Source organism: Crinia signifera, chromosome 1, assembly GCF_055691185.1.
Source record: "Crinia signifera chromosome 1, ASM5569118v1, whole genome shotgun sequence".
NCBI lineage: Eukaryota > Metazoa > Chordata > Amphibia > Anura > Myobatrachidae > Crinia > Crinia signifera.
Genome location: NC_139217.1, coordinates 432,597,080 through 432,621,250, shown reverse-complemented (window position 1 = coordinate 432,621,250; position 24,171 = coordinate 432,597,080). Strand labels below are relative to the sequence as shown.

The following is a 24,171-nucleotide window of genomic DNA, read 5'->3' as shown; positions in this document are numbered from 1 at the left end:
GCAGCATGAGGCAGGAGGAGAGAAGAAGACACAGTGCTGATCCCTTTTTGATATATTGGATTGTGACCCCCAAGTATGTATTTAATCAATCAACACTTTCCATAAATTTATACACTGGTCAAAAATCTATATATCACACTGTCCACAACTCCTGGAAGGTAGTGTCATACATTTGCAGATAGTTGCGATAATCCTCAGGGTTGTTGTCCTTAATTTTTATGTGTCAGAGAGTCCCCCATCTTTAGCAGCCACCCCTTGCTCCAAACAGACCCCTTCCTCTTCAAATCCCTTTCATGCTTCAACTTCAAATAGCCATAGGCTAACAGAAGATGAGACCTGGAGGAATCCATCACAGAACAGGATAAAGAGCACTTTGTTCAGAAAAACCGAAGCAAAGGAAAGCACGGTAGTAATGAGAAACGCTCTGAAGGTATAAACCAGTCTCACTAATCACAGAGCAAAAATGTTCACAGACAGAAAATGGCTGCTGCTAATTTATATGCCTATTTGGGCCACTCCCTCTAGCCCCCTAATCCAGCCCATACAATATATGTTATGCCACATAGTGGCTTGATCAATGGCATGCAAAAATTGCACAAAACTACAAAATTGTATGGAATCATTTCCGGGTAGGTCCAGGGGGAGTTCAAGGGAAATCGCATCAGACTTCAGGGTCAGATAAATCAATGTAATGTATGGGGCTCTTAACGCCAGCTGCAAAGCCAATGCAATTTACACAATAGATGAGTAGGACAAGCCAATAGTAAAGGTCTGTTATTGTTCACCAACAGCATACGATAAAAAGCCAGTGTCAATCAACCGTTACCAGTTTTTGGTTTATATTGTGGAGGTTTATGACAGGAAAAGGTTTAGGAGAGCATAGAGAGAGGTGATAAAGCAGGCATGTCCAAACTGTGGCCCTCCAGCTGTTGTGAAACCACACATCCCAGCATGTCTGGCCATAGATTTAGCATTCCCTAATAGCAGAACTGTGGCAAGGCATGATGGGACTTGTAGTTTCACAACAGCTGGAGGGCCTGATAAAGGGCCTACCCACTGGAGACTGCAGCATAAAGCAACATCATATAAGCGGCAGAAGGAAGGTGCTGCATGCACACATACATTAAGAGCGGGTCAGACAGTAGAAGCAGACAGCATCTTTTAATCTAGTCAAGGTCTTATTTATAAGTAAATCAGTAATACAATATATAACTCCCCGACAAAAACATTAACTGTAAAGTCTATTTTACATTTGCACAATTCAAAGATTAAAAAGGACATGTGTGAGCCTTTCAAACAGGACCGGCGCCACCACTAGGCAAATCTAGGCATTTGACTAGGGCGCCGGCCACTGGAGGGCGGCATTCCCCCCCCGCCTCCGTGCCGCGGGGGTACCTGTCCTGCGGCTGTGTATATAAAGCTTGCGGCGGCAGCGGGGGGTCCCTGCAGTCAAGAAATAACGAGCGCTATCCGCCTGGCTACGCGGAAGCGCTTCTGTTGTGGAAACACTGGCCGCATGCTGATTGGCTGAGATTCAGCCAATCAGCGTGCGCCGTGCGGAAAGTGTTTTCACAACAGAAGCGCTTCCGCGTAGCCAGGCGGATAGCGCTCGTTATTTCTTGACTGCAGGGACCCCCCGCTGCCGCCGCCGCAAGCTTTATATACACAGCCGCAGGACAGGTACACCCCCCCCGGGCACCCCCACCCCGACTCGCCTGGGCGCTCCGGTGCCTTGCACCAGCCCTGCTTTCAAATGTGCATCTAAAATGGGTATTTAGCCTATTTATGTAAAAATGTATTTACGTTAAAATTTCTTTTTAAGCATGTAGATTTAAATTAGTCTGATATCTTTCTGTTTCTCTATTGGCTTGTGTCGAAATCCTGTTAAGGAAAGGATTGTGCATCTGCATTGCCAGATGCGCATTGTAACCATGTGTCTGGTATTTTATCTACACAAGGTCATATGGATTAACCCTTTGAGTGCTAACATCTCTGTGAGAGACGTTTCACATATCCACTAAAACTGCCAGCGTCACTCACATTTGTTACATCAATTTAAAAAAAGAGTGAAAAAAAAAGATTATATTTCCTATATAAGGTAAACATTACAGGTCATTATGATGAATAACAATGTTTGCGTGGTAATTTTAATAACTATTGGCCACTCAAAGGTTTAATGTGCACGAAAAAAGATTCTTCTTGTCCTTGAAATTGACTCAGAGTACTATTCACTGGTACTTTTACTAACTGGTACTGGTACTTTTGTGGCATCCTAGCAAGTGATGGCGTTCTCCCTCAGATTATCCAAATCTCTGCTTAATGCAAATGTAAAGTATCCATAGAAATAATGCCAGCTTATTATTAGAACACTTTAGTAGAAGGTTGGATCGACTTTTAATGTCAGACCACATTGATATAAACAAACATAAAAGTAAATTGGTATTACTGTAATGCATCACATACATATTCCATAGCAATAAACTCTATGCATTTTCTCCAAAATACTGGATTCTATCAAATCCTAAAAGGGCTACTTTAAGTACTCACACGAAATATGTGAACACCAGAACCTCTTCTGTCAGCAAGACTCAAGGCAACACTGCCCTGACTGCCATGCAGATCTCTAGAGCTGCCATACAGAGAGCTGCTAGCAGTGTAAGTGGAATTAAAGGACCGTGACAGCATGCTCTGAATAAAGAGGGACAGATGTAACAACACAGATTAGTAAAGCATGCATATACAACTCAATGGGTTATTCACACAATCACTTAGCACATTTCATGCAAATACTGTACACACACACACACACACACACACACAGAGCCGTGCAGTGCGGAGGTGTACCCTTAGCCCATGGTGGTGTGAGCATGCAACCTTTATACCCCACAGTGAGTGCAATATTTAGGTCGGTAACATCTCTGTGGACGACCCGGTAGAACGACAAACAAAACGGAAAATATACACGCGAGTATCTGGAATACAAGTCATGGGAAACAGGACAATATGGAAGAGACCCTACTGTCAGGGTCAATCCTGGATTGCTGTGTTAGCATAATGTGGGATATAGCAAAGCCACTGAACACTGCATATAGTGCACTGCATACTAATCTATTATCGTGAGGTCATGATGCGAGGTCATTATGAATGCTGCATGTAGTCAACAGCATAATAATCCACTGCATACTAATCTAATGTCGTGATGTCATAATGCAGGGACTATTACATCTGTATGCGGACGATACCCAAATCTATTGATCAACCCCAGAGTTGTCACCAGTGGTCTTGGGCCAAGTCTCTGAATGCCTCTCTGCCATCTCATCCTGGACCTCAAACTCAATATTTACAAAACAGAATTATATTCCCACCAGCCAAGAACAGTTACCATCCTGATATCTCCATCACTGTTGACAACTCGACAAACCACCCTACCCCACAAGCTCGTTGCGTAGGGTCATACTCAACTCTGAACTGTCCTTTGTTCCCCACATTCAATCTGTCTCAAAATCATGTTACATGCATCTAAAATATATATCCAAAATACGACCGTATCTCACACAAGACACTACTACATCTCTTATCCATGCACTCATTATATCCCGCATTGATTATTGCAATAGTCTCCTAACTGGTCTTCGCAAGAACAGACTCTCACCACTGCAATCCATTTTAAATGCTGCTGCTAGGCTGATCTTCCTAGCAAAATGCTCATCATCTGCTGATCCACTTTGCCAGTCCCTCCATTGGTTGCCTGTATTTTACTGTATTCAATATAAAACACTTCTTCTCGCATATAAAGCTATTAACCATACTGCACCAGCTTCTATCTCTGCGCTTATCACAAAATATCTCCCATCTCGACCACTCCGCGTCTCTCTCCTGCACGGATCACTAGCTCCCATTCACTAATACAGGTCTTTCAGCAGGCTGCTCCCACCCTATGGAATGCCCTTCCACGCACAATAAGACTCTCCACTAGCCTCCAAACGTTCCCTGAAAACTCACCTCTTCAGGCAAGCCTATCATATTTATGTACCACACGCATAAGCCTCTGAGGCACTTATGTATTATATAGCTTCCCTTCTGGACTTGTAACTTGGTGGGACTGCTATGCTATTACTGGTGCCTGTGCTTGTGTTTCCCTTATATGTCCCTATAGATTGTAAGCTTGCAGCAGGGCCCTCTTACCTCCATTTCTGTCTGTTATTACCCAGTTTGTTTTATCACTGTCTACAATTGTAAAGCGCAACAGAATCTGCTGCGCTATATAAGAAACTGTAAATGAATAAGAACAGAGTAGTAGGGCAGTATGAAGTTGCTTCCCTTAAGTTTTTTACAGTCATATGTGACAGTGAGTGCAAGCACACATATTGCAGTGTCCTGAGGAAACCGCACAGCTCATTGAAGTTGCTTCTCAGCATGAACTCCTGGCATTTGTTTGTAGCACTCAGAACCAAAAAAAAAAAAAAAACTGCTCAGTCAAAACAACACTGCACATGACATTTGCAAACAGCCACTAGGTGGCATCGGAGTGAAATGTTAACACAATGGTTCTTCCTGCAGCTGAAATAAAGAGATCACAATTTCACACTCCAGTGAATCGCATTTGATTAGACAAAATAATTATTGTGTTTTCTGCCATACACAGGTTACCCATTAAAAATAATGTACCTGGTTATATAACTACAGCATATATTATCTTTTAGCCAATTGGTGTGTGTACAGTACAGCTCAGTAAACATATGTTCCCCATGTCAGTGTCCCTCATCAGGAAAAATAGGAATTTGGTACTCACCGTTAATTCCCTTTCTCCGAATCCGTAGGGGACACTGAAGTCTACGCTGGGGAATAGAGTGGTGTATCGGAGGAGTCGGCACTTTAAGAAACTTGAACTGTGGTATGGCTCCTCCCCCTCTATTCCCCCCTCAGACCTCAGTCTTAGTTGACCGTGCCCGAGAGGAGAAAAGAGACCAGGGAATCCCCAATAGAGAGAGAGAAAGATATTAACAAACAAAACGACCAACCATACTACTCAGCAGGCTGTCACCAACACCCAGACGCATGCATAACCAAACATAACTGCATGCGCTAAAAATAAATCCCCCCTTTAGGCCTGAACAGTGCCGGGAGGGTGTTCAGTGTCCCCTACGGATTCGGAGAAAGGGAATTAACGGTGAGTACCAAATTCCTATTTTCTCCTTCATCCTTGGGGACACTGAAGTCTACGCTGGGGACGTCCCAAAGCCATCCCCACGGGTGGGAAGGCACTGGGCATCCTGAAGCACCGCACGGCCGAAACTGGAGGCAGAGGCCGCAAAGGTGTCAAACCTATAAAACTTAACGAAAGTATTAGGGCCCGACCAAGTGGCCGCCCTACATAACTGTGTCAGGGAAACCCCCCTGGCAGCGGCCCAGGACGGCCCCACCGAACGGGTGGAATGGGCCGAGATCCTGACTGGCGGTGACTGTGAAGCATGAAGGTAAGCCTGCTTAATGGTGAGACAGATCCACCTAGCCAGAGTCTGTTTAGACGCTGGCCAACCCCGCTTTGCCGAAGAATAAAGGACAAAAAGTGAATCCGACCTTCTGAGATCCTTGGTCCTATTCACATACACCTGCAAGGCTCGGACCACGTTCAGCGAGGCGGAATCTCCCGTAAGAGCTGGAACCACGATTGGCTGATTTAGGTGATAAGATGAAACCACCTTAGGCAAATAATCCAACCTGGTCCGAAGCTCAGCCCTGTCCGGATGAAACACCAGGTAGGGAGACCGGCATGAAAGAGCGCTAAGATCGGACACCCGGCGTGCCGATGCTAACGCGAGCAGTAACACCGTTTTCCAAGTTAACAACCGCAAATCAATAGAGTCTAAAGGTTCAAAAACACTTGACTTAAGATAATCCAAAACTAAGGAAAGATCCCAAGGTTCCTCCGGAGCCCGCACTGGGGGCTGAAGGCGGAGAACCCCGCTCAGAAACGTCTGCACTTCAGGAATGACGGCAAGACGCCGATGAAAGAAAACTGACAATGCAGACACTTGTACCTTAAGGGACCCTAGGCGCAACCCCGCCTTAAATCCGGCTTGCAGAAACTGCAACAACCGAGACAAAGAAAACACAGCCGTGGGCAAGTTACGGCACTCGCACCACGCTACATAGGCCTTCCAAATACTATAATAATGCCGTGAAGTCACCTCCTTCCTGGCCCTTATCATAGTGGGAATCACTGATTTAGGAATTCCTCTTCTGCTCAACAGTGTGGCCTCAACGGCCATGCCGTCAAACGAAGTTGCCGTAAGCCTTGGTAGGCAAACGGCCCCTGCTGTAGAAGATCGTCCCTTAGAGGTAGCTGCCAAGGATGATCTATCAGGAGCCCCTGAAGGTCGGCATACCAAGGACGACGAGGCCAATTCGGTGCCACCAGGATGACCGTGGACCTCTCCCGCTTGATTCTTCTGAGTACCAACTGAATCAAGGGCAACGGAGGGAACAGATAAATTAGGGAGTAGTTCCAACTCGCGGTCAGCGCGTCCGTCGCTACCGCCTCTGGATCCCGAGACCTGGAACAATACAGCCGCACCTTCCGATTGTTCCTGGAAGCCATCATGTCCACCTGAGGCATCCCCCATCGGTGGGCGATCTGGGCAAATACCTCCGGATGTAAGGCCCACTCCCCAGGGTGAACATCCTGGCGACTCAGATAGTCCGCCTCCCAGTTGTCCACCCCGGGAATGAAGACCGCTGACAAAGCCAGAGCATGCCGCTCTGCCCATTGCAGAATTGGACGTACCTCCTGCATGGCTCCGCGACTGCGCGTTCCGCCCTGCCGGTTCACATAAGCCACAGCCGTGGCATTGTCCGACTGAATGCGAATCGCCTTCCCCCGGAGGATCCCGTCCGCATAGGACAAGGCCAGACGAATCGCGCGAAGCTCCAAGATGTTTATAGACAGCTTCGCCTCCTAAGACGACCAACGACCCTGGAAGTGCTGCCCCAACACAACAGCTCCCCAGCCTCGGAGGCTGGCATCGGTCGTGACTATAGTCCAATCCCAGATTCCGAAACGTCGGCCCTCCAACAAATTGGCTGACAGTAGCCACCACTGGAGAGAGAGACGGCTGCAGGGCGATAACACCACCATCTTGTACATGTGCAAGTGGGAGCCCGACCACTTCCTGAGCAGGTCCAATTGAAAGGTCCTTGAATGGAAACGCCCGAACTGCAGAGCCTCGAACGAGGCTACCATCTTGCCCAGCAGTCGGATACATAAGTGCACCGACACTCTCCGAGGTCGAAGCACCTGCCGAACCAACTCCTGCAGGGACAACATCTTTTCCCGAGGCAGAAAAACTTTTTGAACCTCCGTGTCCAAAATCAACCCCAGGAATACAATCCTTCTTGAAGGATTCAGCTGAGATTTCTGGTAGTTGAGAATCCAACCATGGTTCAGTAACGTCTGGCAGGTTACCTGAATAGCCTGCGTCAACTGATCCCTGGATTCGGCCTTGATCAATAAATCGTCCAAATAAGGAACGATCTTTACTCCCAGAGAATGAAGCAACTCTACCATCACTGCCATTACCTTGGTAAACAGACGCGGGGCCGATGAAAGGCCAAACGGCAGAGCCCGAAACTGAAAATGGAGATCCCTTATCGCGAAACGAAGAAACTTCTGATGCGGGACGTAAATGGGAATATGCAAATAAGCATCTTTGACATCCAAAGATGCTAAAAATTCCCCCGGCTCCAGCCCTGCAACCACAGAACGAAGAGACTCCATCTTGAATCTGTGGTACGTGATATATACGTTTAAAGCTTTTAAATTCAATATTGGTCGAACCGAACCGTCCGGTTTCGGGACCAGGAACAGGGGAGAATAAAAACCCTCTGTGCGTTGTTCGGCAGGAACCGGCATTATAACTCCTGCGGTCAACAGTTTCTGTACTGCTTGAAGAAGCAACTGACGGTTCAACTCCACGTGAGGCAAACCTATTGTAAAAAACTGGTGAGGGGGAGTACTGGAAAACTCCAGTCTGTACCCTTGCGCAATGACGGACAGAACCCACTTGTCCTTGCAAGACCCCTCCCATGCCTGCCGGAAGTCCAACAGGCGAGCCCCTACTCTGGGATCCCCCAGGTAGGAGGGCCGGGAGTCATGCTGCGGGCTTTTCGGTTTGCTTGACGTCTGCGCGCCGAGCAGCTGGTCCTGAGGAAGTGTTTGCTCCACCAAACCCTCTGCCTCTGCCACGAGAAGCGGTAAAGGATCCTCTGGACTTACCTCTGAACTTAGGTGCCCCCCGAAAGGAGCGAAAGGCCGGCCCTTGATAAGGCTTTTTGGGAGGAGGAGTCGCGGAAGGCAGGAAAGTTGATTTGCCTCCTGTGGCCAGGGAAATCAACTTGTCTAACTCCGGGCCAAACAGGACCTCTCCCGTAAACGGAAGAGCCTCTACCGCCCTTTTAATGTCCGCCTCCGCTTGCCAGGACTTAAGCCACAAAGACCTCCTGGCCGTAATGGACTGAGCCGAAATCCTTGCCACCAGAGCCGCAGAATCCCTTGCAGCCTCTCCAATATACATTGCAGATTGCCGCATCTGTTCTGCTAACTGAATGAACTCCTCAGAAGAACCCTGATCATTCAGACCCTTTGACAAATCCTCCGCCCATTTCTCCATGGCCCTACTGACCCAGGAGATCACAAGAATGGGCCGCAGTGACACACCTGCGGTTGAAAATATCTGTTTAAGCCCCGCCTCCAGACGCCTATCTGGCGCCTCCTTGAGGGCCACTGCCCCAGGAATGGGAAGCGCCGCTTTCTTGGAAAGCTTTGACACTGACGCGTCTGCCAACGGCGGGGTCTCCCATTTTGCCCTAGCCTCCGGAGCAAATGGGTAAGAGGTCTTAAACCGCTTAGATAACTGAACCTTTTTCTCTGGAGATCTCCAAATATCCAGAAGAGGTTTCTCCAACTCCATAGATTCTGGGAAGGTGACCACTGCCTTAGCAGACCTCCCAAAAATAGAGACCTGCGTCGGCGGCTCCCCCAACACTGCTTAGCTTCCAAGATCAGACGAGATTGGGCATATCCAATGTGGTATGGCTGTGGGTCGCTCGTTAACATTGAGGGTAGACTTGATAGCCTGAATGAGGGCCTCTATACCCTGGGCCTCTTCCTGAGGAACGTCCTCCACAGGATCAATAGGATCCTGAAACATATCCCCTTCCAAGGGGTCCCCCGGTTCCTCCTCTGAAGTATCACCCTGTAACAATAAAGGGACACCTCTTTTCCTCGGGGGAGGTGGAGCACTTGCGGCCCCTGCAGGCACCGCAGCGGCTTGGGCCAACGCCTTCACTGATGTAATCAGTTCTCTGGCCCAGGCGGGCTCCGCAGCAGACATGGAAGCCAGTTGCACCTGCAATGACTCCCTGTCCCTGCGAGATGCAGCCATCTCTGATGCCAGAGTGGCTAACACACTGGTAACTCCCTCAGTGTTCAGAACAGGGACCTGACTCTGCCCAGCATCCCCTTTGAAGCAATCCTTACACAAGGATACACCCTTTACATGCTGCGTAAACTGTTGCTCACACTTAGTGCATACAAACAGCTTTGGAGAAGCTTTTGACTGAGACTTGGATGTCATGCTGCACACACACACGCCCCTTACACACACACAGGTGGAAGGAGGTGAAATAAGCCAGACAAAGAGAGCCCCCACAAGGACCCCACACCAAGAGCAAAAGCACCACACTAATAGGGGGAGAGGAGCGCACCTTCCCCGAATTAGGCCCACCAGATAAACTCTCCAGCGGGGAAGTCTCACAAGAGAAAATCCCCTCCACTCACCCAGCGCAGTATTCAATAATATCCAGGCTGAAGAGGGGGAGAAAGCGTCCTGCTGTCCTGTTCCAGAGAACTGTAGAGGCACAGCCGACAAGGGAGCAGCGTGGCAGGCACCGGCGTCTGACACAGAGGACTGCAGCTAGGACGCGACCACTCACTGGTCCGCCCCTTCCGTCCTCATCAAAGCGCGCGCTGTATACAGCGGCGCTGATTGGCTGTCTGCTCCCTGCTGGACCAGCGAATTAACCCTGGTCCAGCCGTCACCCAGCGCTATGCGCTCGCACGCCCTGCTCTCTCCGGCGGGCGACTAGGTCGCGGCCCCGTAACACACGCCGCAGGCAGCTGTGGCGGGACCCAGACGCTGATGCGTCTGTGACCGGAGTCAGCCGCGTGCGCCGCAAGCGGTGCCGCTCTGACTCCCCGGAGAGCTATCCCACGTCGCAGGCAGCCGGCACGCGCTGGCTGCCTGTCTCCAAAAAAAAAACAAGCAAAAACAAAAGGCCCCAAACGGAGCCCCTTGCCCAGGGATCCGACTCCTCCGGGCACTAAACTAAGACTGAGGTCTGAGGGGGGAATAGAGGGGGAGGAGCCATACCACAGTTCAAGTTTCTTAAAGTGCCGACTCCTCCGATACACCACTCTATTCCCCAGCGTAGACTTCAGTGTCCCCAAGGATGAAGGAGAAAGTCTAGTGCGTATCTGTACATGTGATTGATATGTGTCACTGTTTACTTGTTGTTACCCTGGCTGTTGCACAGCAATCCAAATCTAATTCCTAGTATACGCCAGTATACCTGGCCAATAAAGCCAATTCTGATTCTATGCTGATCCAATGCTACAGACAGTGTTGTTGAGCGGCCATGATGGCGTGTGAAGCTGTAGAGCAAATAACCGTCTTCTACTGAACTACAAGACTCAGCATGTCTTATCAGTAGCTATTACTTGCTGCCTCTGAAGAACCCGACCTGGCCGCGGCCGATTTACTGAATGCACCTTAAGGGGGTATTCAATTAGCCGTCAATTTGGAAAAAATCTGCACTTTTCACCTTTTTTTCTGTCAAATTTAGGTTCAACTTATTCAAATAAAGAGCCATTTTTAGACTAACAAAAAATCCGGCATGGTTAAAAAAAAAAAGCATGTGTATCAGCTAATTACTTGTATTAACTTGTTTTTGACAAAGCTGCAGCCGATTACGATTTTTTTGTCATGTTTCGATGATATAGTTTCATCTCATAGGGGGATATGCAATCCCGGATCACGACTGACGGTCCCTCTCGACAGCCGTGATTCTGGCCCATTAGCGGTTTGCCCGACAGCAAATCGGCAGGCGGGATCAATTCCCTGCCTGCCGATCAGCGAAAAGGGGGTATGTCTGCGTATACGGTCGTGGATTGTCGTGATACGGCCGGGATCGTGACAATCCATGGCCATTATCGGCAGAACGGGCCCGACAGCTTTGAAAGGCAGGCTCGTTTTTCCATGATGCCTCTTAACTGCCGTGGGCGAGCGGTGACTGCGAGCAGGACTTTTTGCTCGCAGTCACCGCTCACCCTGTCAGTATTCAACTGACCCCCCTCATACGCAAATTCCCCCTCGCTCCGTTTTTTGAGCGAGGGAGAATTGGCGTATGTGCCTCCAAAAGCTGCGAGAATCGAGGCTAATTACAGCGAGTTTGCTGCACTAGCCTCGGCTCTCGCAGTTTAGGGGAATCCTCGCAGTTCTGTGACGGCGAGGATTCCCCCGGAACGTTGCATAGTGCGAGCGGCCGGCGCGGGGGTTAAACTGCGAGGATCACTGGTTTTCTGTGATCCTCGCAGTTTAACCCCCTCGCACCGGCATTGAATACATGCCATAGAATAGGCATCTGCTGCTATTTCCCCTATCGGAAATCGCGGAGGAGGATTGCATATCCCCCTTAAAGTGAAATGTCATTGGTGAAATAGGTCTAAACACCGGACGACAATGGCCACAACTTAATATGAGAGTCCTTAATTGAATACCATCCTAAGGATATCTTGGATAAATGAAAAGCACTTGTAATTTTATTTCGTTAACAACATTTCAAAATCTTTCCAAGGGAATGCAGATAAATTAATTTGTATCTCACAGTTTCATATAATTACACATAATCCACAGAGCGGTTAGACGGCCTCCAGCAACAAACAGTATTTAGCCTGAGCTGTACACATGTAAGACATCATGGACTGATAAAGAGCGGACAATAACACAATACAAAGCCCAGATACTTAATACTATTTTGGGTAACAATGAAAAGTAGGACGAGGTTGAATGTGCAAAGCATGTGACACTCAAAACATCTACTATTTTTACTCATTTACAAGTTCTCTACAGCCCACATCGGCCATGAATAACCTACTGGAGGAGAAGCCAGCAATGAGAACAGTTCTGCTTCTGTGATATTGTGACTAAATCAATATTATACAAATAATGTGTAGCAGCTACAGAAAGTACCCAGAAGCAGGAAACCATTGCACGAAAGGGGAAGTAGTAGTGTGCTTTTCCTTTGTATATGTAGCGTGTGATTCTTACTAATTCTTATTAAATGACAGATAGATAGCTATGACACATAGATAAGATAGTGTCCATGAAGAGTATTTACCTCCCTTTGGCATTTTTCACACTTTATATTCTTACATCAGAGAATCATATGGGTCCTAAGCAGTGCCAACATAACACCAGCCTGCAGTGGCGTAAGTTCGTCCCAGGCGCCCGGAGGCGCCTGGGACGAACCCCCCCCCCCCCCCCCCCCAAAAAAAATATATATATATACATATGGAGAAACAGAGGGAGTGACTGCAGGGACAGGAATAGTGACAGTAAGGACGGACAGAGAGTGACAGCGGGACATAGGGATTTACAGCAGGGACAAAGAGATAGGGAGAGTGACAGCAGTGAAAGAGACCGGAAGAGTGACAGTAGGGTCCCAGTGATGTTCCTGAACATTAAAAATCACAAGCAACTACTGTATATTAATAAATTATAAACATTAAACCACTGGGTGGGAGGGGCACAGATAAGAGCAATGCACAATAGCATGCATATCAAGTTTTAACCCCATATTTTGAGGGGAGTCAGGGACATTAAACTATAAGCTGCATTCCACTAACCTACTTGATGGGTGCGTGGTGGAGATTCAGCGGCGAAAGGGAGGAGAGGCCCGGCAAGGATTCCACTGCAGCAGGGAAGAGCCAGCTGCAAAACATGTGGCCCCTCATTAGGCATCCGGCATCACAGGGGAGAGACGACAGCTGGCAGGGAACCGGGGGTAGCAGGGGAGAGCTGGGCGCACCACATGTGGACGCCCAGCAAGGATCTGGCAGCAGGGGGGAAGAGCCGACAGTATGCAGGGACCCGGTGGTAGCAGGGGAAAGCCGGGCGCACCACATGTGGACGCCCGGCAGGGATCCAGCAGCAGGGGGGAGAGCCGACAACTAGCAGGCACCTGGCGGCAGTAGGGGAGATCCGGGCACACCACCTGTGGATGCCCGGTGGTGTGAGCCGACAGCGGACAGGAACCCGGCGGTAGCAGGGGAGAATCTGGCAGCTAAGCCAACTCCCGGCTCCTCGTCACCGGCTCTCACTTGCTCATGCCGCAAACGGATGTCAGGTGACTTCCGCAGAGCAGTGAGTAGCAAATAAGGTGACAGGGAGCAGTGGTGAGGGAGGGCGCTGCGCCACTGCACATACCGTAATAAGGATACCGGGGGGCCCGCTGCTGCTGCATAACATTAGGCAATACTCCTGGGAGGCAATGGAGCCAGTGCCCCCTGTAAATGCTGGCGCCCGGCGGCAGATGACTCCATTGCCTCCGGGAGTTCCGCCACTGCCAGCCTGTAACCGATTACATCAGCATTTACCCAGCTGGTAACTACTTGGCTGAAGCACAATTACCTGAAATTGCTGTAATAGAATATATATAGGTATGACTACTTCCATCTTCAATGTATTTTACATATATTGGGATCAGCAGTAGCTGCAGCTCCAACTACTTGGAGCAGGGGGCACCGCTAAGCACATACAAACATATATGTGAAGATGTATGTAATATATGTGATACCAGCACTGTGTCTATCAAAGCCGCTGTTGTGAATCCGAGACTCGGATTACCTCTCTTAAGCCCGCCCTCAGACTCCTATGAAACTAGCCAATGAGAGTCTGGGGGTGGAGTAAGTAGAATGAATGTTAAGTCCCAGCTTCACCATGGTTGCTATTGATCCCGGGTAGAAACACACATGTGCACACTCTGGGTAATCTGGCTAATAAAATTACATCTATTAGGCCTAGTGCACATTTAGCAGATTCTCTTTAACAAGCTATCTGCATCCATTTGAGTCTCTGTAAGGGCAAATTCATCCACGAAATAGAGTGACAACACAATATAATCTTCCTCTGCCTAGTATGAGGTTCTTACACACACATTACATGCATACTTATCTACATTGATGGTTTCCTCACTAAGCAACGCCCAGAGAAGAGAAGCAGATGGGCAGTGATGGGGGCAGCCTAACTGTGTCTTTAGGGTCCCCCACATGGGGGGGGAGGGGGGTATGCTGCAATTAAAAAATATCTGAATATTTGTATGGGGGTGGGGTTAAATGATGCAATTACCATAGATAAAATAGGTTGACAAGTTAAATTATAGCTCTCTATAATAGGTTTTCAGAACAAAAATAACACAGGCTCCTAATACAAAGAGTTAAGCCGACGTATAGTAGTTTTTACTTTACAAAGGGTAGGCAGTGTGTCCCGTCTGGGACTACATTTTGTGATACTGCGTTGGGTATAATATATATATATATATATATATATATATATATAAAAAAATTCTATCTAAAAAAAGAAATAAGCTTATGTAGACACTTCAAAATTACATTGATCTTTGTAAAATCAGTGTTTGTGTTGTTTTATCAAATACTGATACGTTAATGGACAAAAATGACCAAAGGGGGTGGCGACTCCATGATGCTGGCCATCAGGCTGATTATTCTCAAAATCAGTTGAATTGTCTGTTACTTCAAAGTCCTTGCATCATTTTGTGCCTGCAGAATGCTGCCATGTATGTGTGGTCTGCAGACCACACATGTGGGGTGACCGTTCTGTGGTAACCTGCTGGTGTCCTGTAATAATATTTATTGTCAGACGGAGTCCCAGAGCAAAATAGTTTGAGAACCGCTGCCTTAGACTATTTCTCCTATTGATTCAATGGATCACATGTGACATAACCCTAAAACAGCCAGAGATGCCCTATACATCTTGGTAGGCTACTTACAAAAAGTAGAAGGATGACTTGAGGTAGACTCCAGGGAACATTAAAGATCTTAGAAATCATTTACTATCCACCTAATTGGTGATTTCCAAAAACCATGTATTGAACTTCATGATGAATATTTTTTCTTTAAAGCACTAACCCTCTCATACATAGATACTTAAGAGTCAAATTGTTTACAAAGGTACTTGTACACACACACACACACACACACACACACACACACACACAATCACAATTAATAAAATGCATTTTGTGTTTGTCAACGTTAATAAATCTCAAACGAACTTATGATGGAAAAATAAAACTGCTACATTGTTCTAATTGCAAAAGATTATTGTGACAAACTATATAGATCAATTTTCATTGCCAATATGGGCATAAAACCGTAGCAGAAGCATGACAACATAAGACAAAGCATAGATACCAAGTTAGTACCGCACCACACAAAGCACTTATATAGTCTGAGTTCCCTCACCCACTTTCTAACCTAACAGAAAACCTCTTTACCTAAAAACGTTATCCAACTAAAAGTAAAATAATGGACATAAAACAATAAATATAGGACCTACAAGATACACAGATACACAAGAAACGGCTTGCTTCCCTTGCTGACACATGTATAGAACAAAATAATGATCCACGTCTGTATGTTGTTACCCAGGTTGTTTTATCACTGTCTATAATTGTAAAGCGCAACAGAATCTGCTGCGCTATATAAGAAACTGTAAATAAATAACTTATACTGAATACACAGTGAGATTCCCTTGCTATTAGATTCTGTACTATTTACTGTAATTACAGTTCATACAATCTGCATTAGATTTGCACTATATAGTCATTGCTGCCCTGTCTATCTGGGTTTTGATTTGTGCTGCCACGGGAGCATGCATCGGGATCGCAAGGTAAAAAACCTGTGAGATCTGCATGCGATCCTGATGCGATGTTGACTATATGGTCAAAATCTCATGCTGACTGTACCCGTGTGTACACACCATAACAAAGATACATGTAACGAATTGCAAGGTTCCAAAATGTTTAAATTACAAAAAATCGCAATTCTTATATGCCATTGTAACCATACACATTAAGATGTCCGGTTAATCATCATACTGGATGCGGCAAAAACAATTTACAATATTATGACAATAGTACTAATTTTTTGATCACCTTGAAATCAAATATTACATTTATTAAAAGTAGACATTAGAAAGAAATGTAGCTGAAATGGAATACATGACGCATGTTCCACAGGCTCATTCTCTTACCTTCTCCATCTTTTTCGCCTCTATGTGCCTCAAGACCTGTTCCCTCCAATCATGAGGGACTTTACTCCTGCCTTGAGGGTCCAACAGAGAGTGTTCGGAATTAACCCTAGCATTTGGCTTTTTTGAGGGACTAGTTCGATAGTTAAAATCACTGACAGACATTGTTCTCTCAGGTATATCATTAACAGAAGGACGTGCGCTTTGAGGTCTGGGTACGTTGGGGCCATCAATACTGTAGGTCCTGGCCGATAGGGGTCTCTGTGGACCTGACATCATGTGTGGAGGTTTGCCCATTGAATGTAATTCTCTGTATGTCATATAGTCACCTTCTGGTACAAGCACCCTCCTTGCAGGTCCAGCATCACCCAGAGACATAGAGGCATTAGAGGAGACACTGCCTTGTCTCTGAAGGGTGTTACGGCTTGCTCCCTGCATTATCCGATCATTTGGAGACATGGCCCATGGTTCCACATGTCTTGGGGCCATCCTCTGGTGCGCAGTGTACATGTTACTTGACCTCACGTTATTGTGATTAGAGAAATTCATGTTGGCAGAGTGTTTGACATAATTGGGACTGTCAACGCTGTCGGACATATGGAAGCGTGGAGGAGGCAGCCCCCCGTGTTCTAAAGGGGTGCTTTGTTTGTGCAAAAGCAGACCGTCTTTGGCAGTAGCACTACTACTACTGTACTGTACATTGTATTGAGGCACAGCAGTCATCTGAGAAACCGGGGGACCCCTCATTGTGTACAGTCCCTCGGGATTGTGGTTGGAGTCAAATTTGAAAACGGTTTTCTTTCCAGTAGATACAAGATCTGAAGAGGAAGACGAACAATTGAACACCTGCAATGGCTGATCATAAAGAAGAGTGGCAGATTTGCTCCTAACAATGCTTTGTCCTTCTACGCCTGCCGTAGCAGGTTTACCAACATAGGACATCTGTGAAGAGCCACTGTCACTGAGGATATCGTAGATCCTCAAAGCTCCAGTGTCTACGTTGGTTGTGCTGTGCGATTTCCCAACAGAGCACATGGAGTCCCCGAGCTGTGGAGACAGATCATCAGTGCTCTTTGAAATGCACATATCAAAAGAAGGCACTGAATCCTCGGACGCCCTTCTTCCTGGGTCACTCATCTCCAGAGACTGCTCATCTGGTGAATGCCCATTAACCTTATTCATGGCGCACACATCAGGGTATGTTTTCCTATTCTCCAAAACTTCCGTCTCTTCTTTCTCATTGTTGTTTGAAAATCCCTTTCCTGGTGCCACCTCCTGGGAGACCAACGACCGCTCTGGGGAATCTGAGTGCACGCTACCGTCGCTCGTTAGGTTATTGTTTATGTTTATTTGGTTCAAGTTGTGTGGTAGCTCTGTGATGTTATTTACTCTTTTGTCCTGAATAATATTCTCCTCACTGTTTGATGATGGGATTTCCACAATCTCTCTCTCAGCATTTAATTTGCCGCCATTATGCAAAAGATTGTTTAAATTTTCATCTTCTTGTCTGTAAGCAAAGCACAAAACTATGAGACCCAGAACAGACATACCGATACATGGACACACAGTAATACTGACAATACCGCAATTATCCTATATATAATAAAAGGCTGCCCCTCACCTCTATGGAGGGAATTCAAGTGTTCTGCACTCCAGCAGCCACTAATTGGTGCCCAGAGGCACATTTAAAGTGTCAATCCTTTCAGTTGGCACTGACATTACTGTGACATAACTGTCATTTTGACGAGCTGGTAACTAGTCAAAATTCCAGGACTATATTGCAGGTTTTAACATAAATCTACTCATAAACATCATCTAGGCCATTGTTTTTACTCATGTCTAATTTAAAGGCTTGATTTTAAAAGCTACTGTTTTTCAAAAATTTTATTAACATCAAGAAACCTGCTAGAAAATCTTTGGCTACGCAAGCACTTTAGTACATTAGTTTTTTTTAAAAGATTAGATTTTTATTAAGTTTTTAATAGAGTGTTAGAATGGACACAGAGGAATGGGGGTACAGAATAAAGAAGAGGGAAGGAGGGGGGAGGGTGGGGGGGGGGGGGGGTACAACACTTCCCAATGAGTACATTAGTTTTTAATCTATACTGTGCTAAAACTCCTGATCTCAAAAGTGCTTCTTGGATTCTCTATATTCTTACAGTTTGAAAGCTTGTAGCTTATCCCACTGTCTTTTTTTTTCTCCTGAATGTTCCTAACTTCCTATACAGACAGACAGCAGCTGGTTTAAAAAAAAAAATTTCTACGGAAAACGTATTTCCAAGTCTAAAGCAGATTTTGACTATCTTTTATTGAAGTACTTTTGTTAATACTTTTTAGTATTTAGATAAGAGGAAATTCCCTTTCAAAAAGTCTCCATTAAAACTAAATTAATCACGCCAGAAGACTAGATGGGCATACACGGGGAGATTTTTGCTTAATTTGCTCCGTGTTTACGCCTCATAGCGATTGCGATAAGGCCCCGCACACCACTATCGCCGGTCTAGATCATTCAAGCATGCAGTATGTATCAGGTCAGATTGCTATGCTAGAAAGTGCAAATCTCCCATGTTTTAATAAGTGATCTGAGCGATTTATATCACCCTCACTCCTGTAATTTTTCTTTGCTTAACACAAACCTCCAATACTAAATCACTCAGCACAAATCTTATGCACGAAACTCAGTGTGTATGGGAGATCTAGACTGTGAAAAATCTCTTCTCTTGCTCAAATCTCCCTGTGTGTATGCCCTAAAAGGAATGGGCAAAATATTGTGTTAGGCATTGCTTCAGTGGAACACCTTGATCATTCATGTCCAGTATTTAAGTTATGATCTTTGCTACATACTAGCAAAGGGAACATCATCTAGAACAATTAACTGACATCTCTGGACACTTAGTTACGATCAAATGAACCCGCCTACTTTTTAAACAGGTTTTGAATGGACCAGGGAAGAATAAAAATCGATTCCACTAACCACTGTGCCAGCTAAACTGCAGAACGTTAGCAGCCTGCTTGTTTACTTCTATGATGCAAATGGACAACTCATTTCAGGATATGCACCATTATTAGTTAATACCTACTGTATCGGCAAGCTTTGCAAACCCAATGACATATCTTCCTATAGCAGCAGACCAGAGTTATATATTGAGTGCTCCAAATGAATAACCCAAACACGTTTATTAAAATGAGTGTGGTATGGAATGCAAACTTTTGTACTAAGAACAGAAATGAGAAATGAACACAAACCTTAATTTCAAGCTCATTGCAATGCTGGAGTCTTTCTCTGGAGAGCATAGGGAGGTGTCATGGCTGCTTTCAGTGTTTAACGAGACCGAGTCCGACATACGGGATGGTGAGGAACAATTACTATTGTTCTGATTGCTGTTGTGGGTCACTTCATCTGACAAAGAGTCAGCATCTTTAGTATCATCTGAAACACATGAATCCGTTCAGTGAAATTATTAAGGGGAGACTACTGCAATGTATTCATCTTCGGTGCATCAGAGACTTAGGATGTGTTTCAAATCCTTTCATGACTCCCTTCTTACCGTACAGAGTATTTGTGAAAATAGTCAAATGTTGTAGCCAGTAGCTGACTATGACACCCCCCCAAGATGGTTGCCACGCCACACCACCCCCCCCTCCCCCCCTCATTACCTCCTGACAAAGCGGACTACATGTCACTCACGGCCTCTACCATCACTAGCCAGTCTCCTGTATATACAGAGTACAAATCCCAACAGTGAGAGCCACAAACATCGAAACTGCACCCACCTCCGAACCAGCCCTTAGAACCAACACAACTTAAAATGTCATCATAATTATTTCTTGTTGCAGTACAGCCCTTCTCACCCATCGTTAGTATGGCCATATAGAGAGTTCCCCGAGTAAGCCTTGCTCAAACCACTGTGCAAAGTACTAGATATCATTGGGTTTGAACAGAGTAATGTGAAAGTTACTAACGTCTCCAACTAGAAAGGGCAGATATGCTGTACCAATAGGATTCGGTAACATAGGACCACCAAAGATACCAAAAAAAGTAATTCATGGTGTTGCCCTTTAATCACAAAGTAAAGGCAACAATAATGTATCTATTGTAACACTGTATGGTACTATTATTATCTAATTTTTAAGCTGCCACACAGTTTCTGCAGAGGGACCTGATGAAAAATGTAGAGGAGTCAGGGGGATCTGAGGGGAGAGGAGACAAGGAGCACTGAAAGCAAGAACACAGCTAGGGATGGACAAGGGCCCTGTCTGAGCTTACACGCACAGAGTAACAATAGACAGTGGGAGAGAAAACTGAAGAGAACAGTGTACATTAGAAGGCAGGATGGTAGGCTTTCATGTTCACCTTTCCTGTTGTTGCTCAGTGCTACCACCTTTGGTTGGTTCATAGAGGTCTCTATGAGTGGTGGCCGCATCTCAGCCATCTTCATTTCCTCATCATAAGACAGGTCTTCTGACTCCTGATGCACAGAAATGTGAAACATTAAACAATTCATGCAATTTTAATTTTTCGTATACTTCTACAACCAAAATGTGGCTTAAAGCCGTGTTAGCTGCATGTGATCCTTCAATGACTACTATAAGAGAGATCCCACAATGATAAGCAATGCTGTGCATGGCTCTCGAGCAGTCATCTAAAAATAATAAAAAAAAATCAATCAATGGAAAAAGCTACTGGAACACATTGTATTTTTGTGCCAATATGCTCGTACAATTCCTTCATCTTGGTGCTATGTTTAAGCTTTGCGCACTCAACAAGCAACTGGAGTCCCTGCTTTCAAAATAAAGCGGCGTATAGGCTATTTCCTTTGCGCCTAATGTTAAACTTAATTGTTTACTTCTACTCTTCATGAGAATTAGTTATAGGAAAGAATCATAACCCCCCAGGCAGTCAATGTGCTCTGTCAAACAGGATGACAAATAAGACTGACATTTATATTAGTTGGGGGAAGAAATAATCAACTGTTTCATTATTCCCTTCTGTAGGTGAAATAGGCGGCCTACTTCCTGGCAATCATCCTCTCAGCAGTCAGAGATAAACTTGCAAAACCAAGAAATGCAGGGTGGTTTGGGGTAGGTCGCACAAGACAATTAGTAATACATTTGGAGGACCCCCTCAAGATGAGGATATGGACTGGAGTAGTCAATGATGCAAAAAGGGGGTGTGCTACCTCGGACACAAAAATTGACAAGAATAAAGAAGAAGAAAGGTATGTCCTATGTCGGTGCACCAATAAAGATTCTAAAACATAACTTTTATTGTATTTATTTTAAGAACTGCGAGATAAAAAATACATATAACAACAAAACAGGGGTGGAATGACACTTTAAAAACTAAGGTGGTGGGCAGATGTTTGCAAAGGAATCTATGATATGTGCTGATTCAACTTAAGAACAGTGTACTTGTGAAAATTGGTTGGGATTCGACCAAATAATCTAATAAGTATGAAGCAAGAAAGTAGCTGAAAAGCTTAAATATCACAAAAACCCTGGTCGGTGATGAATAAAGTGGGATGCATATTGCCTAGCTGACAATTAAGTTAAAGTAACAAAATACTAACTAAGCACATGGCCTCCAGCAAAGATATTGATCCTCCTTCACGAGTTACCAGGGGCGAGTGTAATGGGGCCTACACCCGTAGCGATGTATAGGCATTTCTAAGCAATCTCATTAGATCACTTTGAAAATGCCCCTACATCGCTCCGTGTGTAGGGGCATAGTGATAGCGATGCGCGGCCCAGCGTGTTGCTATCGCCCGGTAATTAATATCCAGCATACTGGATAAATCTAGTTAATCGCCCGGATCAGGGCCAGTGTTCTCAGCAAACACTGGCCCTGACAGATTGCTCAGCACATATCGATGGCACACCGCTGTGTGCTGAGCAATCTTGCTGAGCGTTATGAGCGATCTAGCATTGCTTAGAACGCCGCTCAGCATCTCCCCGTGTGTTAGGGCCCTTAAGGCTGGTCTCGGCCTCTGTTCATTTTCCTGGGTTGCCTCCGGAGGTTTTCTCATTCTGGGCCAGATGTACTAGGCTTGAAAAGTGATAAGACAGAGTGATACTGTAAATGAAATGACCAGCCAATCACCTTCCAACTGTCGTGTCAAAGACGATGTTCGAAAAATGAAAGTTAGGAGCTGATTGGTTGGTGGTTTATAAATCTCCATTCCTTCACCTTTCAAGGCTTAGTACATCTCGTCCTCAATGCTGGCAAGCCGTTCATTTCAATCTATCATGTATGTGAGCTTTTACGTTTAGTAAACGATTTGTGAATCTGGAGCTTATTGTTCACTACTCCATTTCATTTATATAATATTAATACACACACACACACACACACACACACACACATTGATGGATGGGTATGGTTATCAGAATGTTATTGGTCAGGGCTACTTATGACTTCATAGCCGTTGCAGATACATACCTCATGTGTCTCATTATGGTTTACAATGGGTTTTGTATTCCAAAAGTTTTTAACTAGAGTGGTCGGTTGTGAATTTCCAATGGTATTTTCAGTCTCTGCATCACTGGGTTTCTGTACACAGTTCCCCACAAGGAGCTTCTCCCTCTCTTCAGCGGAGACAGGATCTGTTGTCTGAAATACAATTAAAGATGGTCATTTTGAAGAAAAAACAAACAAGCGGACACTAAGCTAAAATCACACTTCATTGAATAGGTTTGGTTGACTGGGTATATAAAGATAGATTATGCACACATAATTGATCTTTTAATCTATTATATAAAAGAAACATGTTTTTATATATATACTTTTTAGCGGACTGCTTGGATGTGGACATTGTATTATACTAGGTAAACGCCTGTGAAAATGATGGCTTAGTCCCTATCTGCTTCTACCTTTAATCTCTGCCTTCACAGCTCCCTCTTTTTATATCCAGCAAGTTTGAAACAGATCATTTTGCTTTCATATTCTGTTAAGGAGTAGGGTAAATTGGTCGATCGAGTGGCCTCTTGTGGTCACTGGCGGTACTTCACCTCAGAGGTGAGGAGTACTTTGAGAGCTAGATTCCATTTTTATTTGGTACAGTATAAGAAATATTGAATTCTCCTCTAACACATGTCTGGTATTCATAATTAGTTATTTTGCCTGATAAATGAATAGTTGACCCCGGTTGGCATCCAACAATATTAAATAGGTAAAGACATTTGTGATCAGCGCTATTAGAACGGCAAATCTAGATTTTGTTCAAATTTTGATCAAAACATTTAACCGTACAGTTCATCACCCAGTCTAATTCTCTGCAAGTTTCTACACTAGCATGTAAGCATAACACAACATTACATTGCAGTTACTCAACTCTCAGGTACTGAGGGTAACATTAAAACACAGACCGGTTGTGAGCAACTAACTAGGCCTTATATAGTATCAATATTACACTGCTGGTAACAATATGGGTTTTACTATTTAGTTATATAGACTCTAGACGATTGTACCGAACAAGTATCTCAATCTGTAAGATTCAGTTTACTTTTTCTGAAAAGGGCTAGTATAGTATGAAGTCATAAATACATACCAGCACCCACTGTCACGATGGCATTGTTGCATAAGGCAAAACATTTATTATAAATAGCTTTGACGCATGACATTCAGAAACAAAACAGGCCTTAAGGGACCAACCCAGGCTGGAATTTTCTGAATAGCCATATTTAATGTGCAAGCATTCATACTGATTGTTCATAAATCAGAGCTATTCATGAAACTTGGCCAGTAAATGGAGTGATGTGATTGGTCTATCTTCCATTTAAACTT

At 45.2% G+C, this 24,171-nt stretch overlaps 1 protein-coding gene across 4 annotated transcripts in view; it reads right to left on the bottom strand.

Moving 5' to 3' along the window:
- Positions 1-24,171, bottom strand: part of ERBIN (erbb2 interacting protein) — a 181,176-nt gene that overhangs the window by 11,238 nt on the left and 145,767 nt on the right. For 3 of the 4 annotated variants that reach the window (XM_083152725.1, XM_083152715.1, XM_083152735.1), the window contains 5 exons: positions 22,828-22,998; positions 20,743-20,857; positions 19,635-19,818; positions 16,392-17,895; positions 2,548-2,688 (listed from right to left, as the gene is read on the bottom strand). In XM_083152725.1, coding sequence (XP_083008851.1) covers positions 2,548-2,688; positions 16,392-17,895; positions 19,635-19,818; positions 20,743-20,857; positions 22,828-22,998 — 2,115 coding nt within the window. The remainder of the gene's footprint in view (positions 1-2,547; positions 2,689-16,391; positions 17,896-19,634; positions 19,819-20,742; positions 20,858-22,827; positions 22,999-24,171) is intronic. The other variant, XM_083152738.1, reaches the window with a different exon arrangement.